Source organism: Cupressus sempervirens, chromosome 4, assembly GCF_028749045.1.
Source record: "Cupressus sempervirens isolate cs-2001-9-10 chromosome 4, ASM2874904v1, whole genome shotgun sequence".
NCBI classification, from domain to species: domain Eukaryota; kingdom Viridiplantae; phylum Streptophyta; class Pinopsida; order Cupressales; family Cupressaceae; genus Cupressus; species Cupressus sempervirens.
The window spans coordinates 662,245,683-662,249,841 of NC_143121.1; the positions used below are offsets into that span (position 1 = coordinate 662,245,683).

General features: G+C 40.0%; 1 protein-coding gene across 1 annotated transcript; it reads right to left on the reverse strand.

The window, feature by feature from the left end:
- Nucleotides 1-393: 393 nt before the first annotated feature.
- Nucleotides 394-3,615, reverse strand: LOC149562994 (Pentatricopeptide repeat (PPR) superfamily protein). The gene has a single exon (XM_089826434.1). The coding sequence runs from the start codon at nucleotides 3,393-3,395 to the stop codon at nucleotides 1,287-1,289; it is 2,109 nt and encodes a 702-aa protein (XP_089682560.1). The 5' UTR covers nucleotides 3,396-3,615; the 3' UTR covers nucleotides 394-1,286.
- Nucleotides 3,616-4,159: the final 544 nt, after the last annotated feature.

Here is a 4,159-nt window from a genome sequence, read left to right on the forward strand (position 1 = left end):
GAGGATTGCTCCACCCAGCTCTTTCCGAACAGTGCCCGTACTGAACTGGGTTGTAAAATAGGTTTTATATTAATAAAATTACTCGGCTACGGCCTATTAATTATCAAAAAAAGCAAAAAAACTAAAAGCGTCACTTTGCAAGGCCTTGTATATGTAGACTAAATTAATGAAGTAATCTTATCCAACTGATAATGCACCCTGTAGTTGTTGTGGCATACTAAGTACCACATTGAAGGATACGAGAATGGATGCAAATGGATCTTTAAAAAGCCTAATGCACATTCCTTACTCTACAAATGGAAGCACTGAACATAACACATGGGAAAAAATGGAAAATGAAAAAATGCTATAGCTCTGTTGTTCAGGCACAATCATACATAAAACTGAGAGATCTAAACTCTAAATATTTGTTTAGCTTGATATATCTAAAGAAAGCAAAACTGAAGTCACTCTATTACAACAAAGATTTAGAATCTAGATACAGCGCAAAGCTGACACCTGATAAGAAACTTGAATGGATAAAAGATACAAAATGGATCAAATAGCTGGAAAGGGGGGTTGTCATTAACCCACCCCATATTCAACTTCTCATGAGCTTATCCCATGAATTTGTGTTGTGTACAATAGGAGGTGGTGTTCAACTTCCCAAGTGTCAGTCCCCCTCAGTCAACAGAGGTCATGCACCATAAATGTGTCCTCACAAATGTGATAGATTAAACATGTTCAGTGAATAAAAATATATGAATATAATCTAGCCTCACAAAATCCACTAAAGTTCAAGGCAGGATGTTGATAGAAGCCTGGATCAACAAACTGACTCATTTAGTTCTCTGAAAAAATCAGAATTCCCCAGGTCCTTAAGATAGGAAATCAACAAATCCGATTGCTTTACACCTTCCAGTGCAAAAATGTTCTCTTCGTATAGGACCAGCCTACCAAAGAGACAATAGATGCATTTTGCATCCCTTTTCGTCATTAGTCAACCCATGATAAGTAGAGAGGATATATCGAATCTCATATACCAGAAAGACAGCCTCCCATCCTCAATATATCAATAATTACAAACAATACAGGGATCTCTGACAGACATAAGATTCAGATTTCCTCTAATCCAGGAAGAAAAAATTCTTTTGCCTTTCAAGTTTTGCAGCTTTACATGTTAAGACAAAGAACTGACCAGTGAATTTATTATCTTTGCTTCAAAGATCCCGTATCTTGCTTCTTTGTCACCGGATTAATTCTCCCCTTGATTATTCTGGTTGTGAGTACCCACAAGGTTGCTTCAATCATGTGGATAAACCTACCCAGTTCTTGAAAGCAATAATTGCTTGCACCTTTTGAAAACTCTTTTTCTTAAGTCTTGCCAGTTTCAGCTTTTTGTGAGTCTCAAGATAAACATGCTTGTATCTCCATTTATCAACAAATATTTTGAGTTCTTGCATTTTTTCCACTACCTCCATTGCTGCATCAAAAAACCCTCCTTTGACCAAAGCCAGTAGAAAACCATCAATTAAATCCCGACTAATTGTCAAGGGTTCTATTCCTCTTTCCTGAGCATGTGCCATCCTCTTCTTCATTTCTGCCCATAAGAGCAAAACACTGAAGTACTTCTCTGCTGCACAGTATCCATTAACTAAAGACAAGTAACTCTGTGCATTTGGTTCAAAACGAAGAAATGCCATTCTCTTAAATGTCCTTCTTGCATCCTCCAAACGCCCAAGCTTGCAAAAGGAATGAATTATAGAATTCCAATCATGAACACCCACCTCAACTCGTGGATCCACAACCACCTCATCCAAAAAGGCAGCCATCAACTCAGGCCTGTGGTTTTCAGTGAGACCAGTCATAATAGTAAGGTAGCTTGTCTTTAATGAAGCCACCCCTGCTTCTCTCATGTCTCTAAAAAGTCCAAAAGCTGCCTTGAAATCTTGAAGCGTCATACAAACATCTATTACTGCATCATAACTTCCAGCATCAAGTTCTAGACCTGCTGCGTTAATGTCTGAAACTAATTGGGTAGCCTCAGCTGTCCGTTGGTCTTTACAATAGGCCTTCAAAAGTGAAGAGAACACACCAATTCCAACTCTGGCTCCGTGAGCAATCATTTCATCAAGTATGCTGTGTGCCTTTTCTAGCCAACCGAGATTTATACATGCATGAATTATACCTGCACAAGCAGTTTGATCCAGAGCCACCAATTTCCCTTCAACGTCCTGTGCCCTGATAAGAAATCTTGCCAAGTCTTTAACAGTTCCTACCTCTAAAAAACCCTTCACAAGTTGGCGGTAAATCTGTTCATCAGGAAACTCATCTGTATTGAGTTCCAAGCACTCATCGCCTGATTCAAACCTCACTAGGTCCACAGAACTGTATGCCCTTTTCAACATAAGCAATACACTTTCTGAAGCAGCCTCCAAATCACCTACACCTAAATATGCACTAACTAAGCTACTATAGAACTGCCGATCAGGACTTACCTGATATTGATGCATCGCCTTATCCAAACTCTCAATCTTTTCCTTAGAACCTTTTTTGGCATAAAGCTGAGCAATAATGCCAAAGCTTCTTCCATCTCCTTTGAAGCCCAACACGGCCATCATTTTCAACAGCCCCTCTGCCTTCGCTACTGAACCAAGTGTCAAGCAAGCACTGAGAGCAGTATTAAAGGCGGCTATATCGGGTTTCATGTGATCAACCAATTCACCATCTTTCCTCACAAAATGGAGAATTTCCCCAAAAATTTCCAAAGCTAATGGAGCAGCAGCCTCAATCTTGGACATTTGCTCCAATACCGGACTCCACTGGTTGAGATGAGGGCGAAACCCGTTTTTCAGCAGTGTTCTTATAAGGGTTGAAGCGGGTGCAAACATTTTAGCCCTTTCAAGGATGGAAACCAAATTAGGTATCGAATCCATGTCCAGCATGCTCTGTGGATATTTTTCCAACACAAGAACTGCAGTCGCAAAAGCTCGTTTGAGGCCGGACAAATCATTTGCAGAGGCTAGCTCCTTCACTAATCTATTTATTGAATTCTTGCTAGGAAATGCCCCATTATTTCTCAATGATTTGAAGGCCTTCCAGGCATCATTTAGTCTATTTTCATCCAGTGCTTTTTGCATATCATCTTCGAGCACCGAATTATCCACCTTATTTTGCAACTGATCATGTTTTGCAGAAGGAGGTGCAGATGGGCTTGGAGGAGGTGGGTGTGTAACAGCAGCAAAAACATTGGGTTGAAGAAATGAATAGGTAAACGGTATTTTAGCATTTGAATCAGAGCATAAGCATGCTCTTCTGATAGCCAATGCTGAAGCATTTTGCCATCCCCACGGTACGGAAGAATTGTAATTCCAAAGCAATAGAGATCGACATACCTGTACAAGCCTCTCTCTCATTTCATGCTTAAAATGTATACCTTCCGACTCATAGGATAAGGGTTTCGTATTCTTCGTTTCTCCTTCAAGCCTGTCAGTCTGAGGACCAAGTTGGAATACTCGGGTTTTGGATTTAAACGCGTTTCGTGTATATGCAAAATCTGAAATTATTTTGTTATAGGCCGCGTCGCGGAGAGAGGATTCCAGAGCTGTTAGGCTCTTAAATTTGGTATAATGAGATGATCCAGCACTACTTGTTTGAAAATTAAAAACAACAAAAATTTTAATAATCAATAGATGATCTTTTCTTAAGATAGGGGATAAGGGTTTTCTTAATTTCAAAAAAATCAATATATCAGTTGGGTGATGGAGTCTCTGAGAAGCGTTGGTTGTCGGCTGGGCTAGGGTTTTTCCCCTAGCCTGTTCTTGGTGTTTGATCTTTACTATTTTTCTGTTCTGTTTGGATTGTTAGCTACTGGACATAATTTGCGTCGGTGTTTTTGGAGATCTTCTGCAGTCAATTTTGGATTGGGGTTTTATTGTTTGCATGGCAGGGCCTGAGATTTCTTCTCCGTTGGTGAGACCAGATGGTTCTTCTCCAACTATGCATGCAATGCGATCTAAATCGTTTTATTCAAGGGAGAGCTCCAAGCTGAAAAAAGTTAATGGTTGTCTTCCGCGTAGCCATGATCGCCCTTTTTGGTTATTCCTCCAACGGCTGTAATGGAGGACATTGATTATTGGACCAAGCATGCTTTGATATGCAAATTTCTTGGAATCCGGAT

Coding starts and splice junctions, on each gene's coding strand:
- LOC149562994 (XM_089826434.1), bottom strand. CDS start 3,395: ATGAGAGAGAGGCTTGTACAGGTATGTCGATCTCTATTGCTTTGGAAT.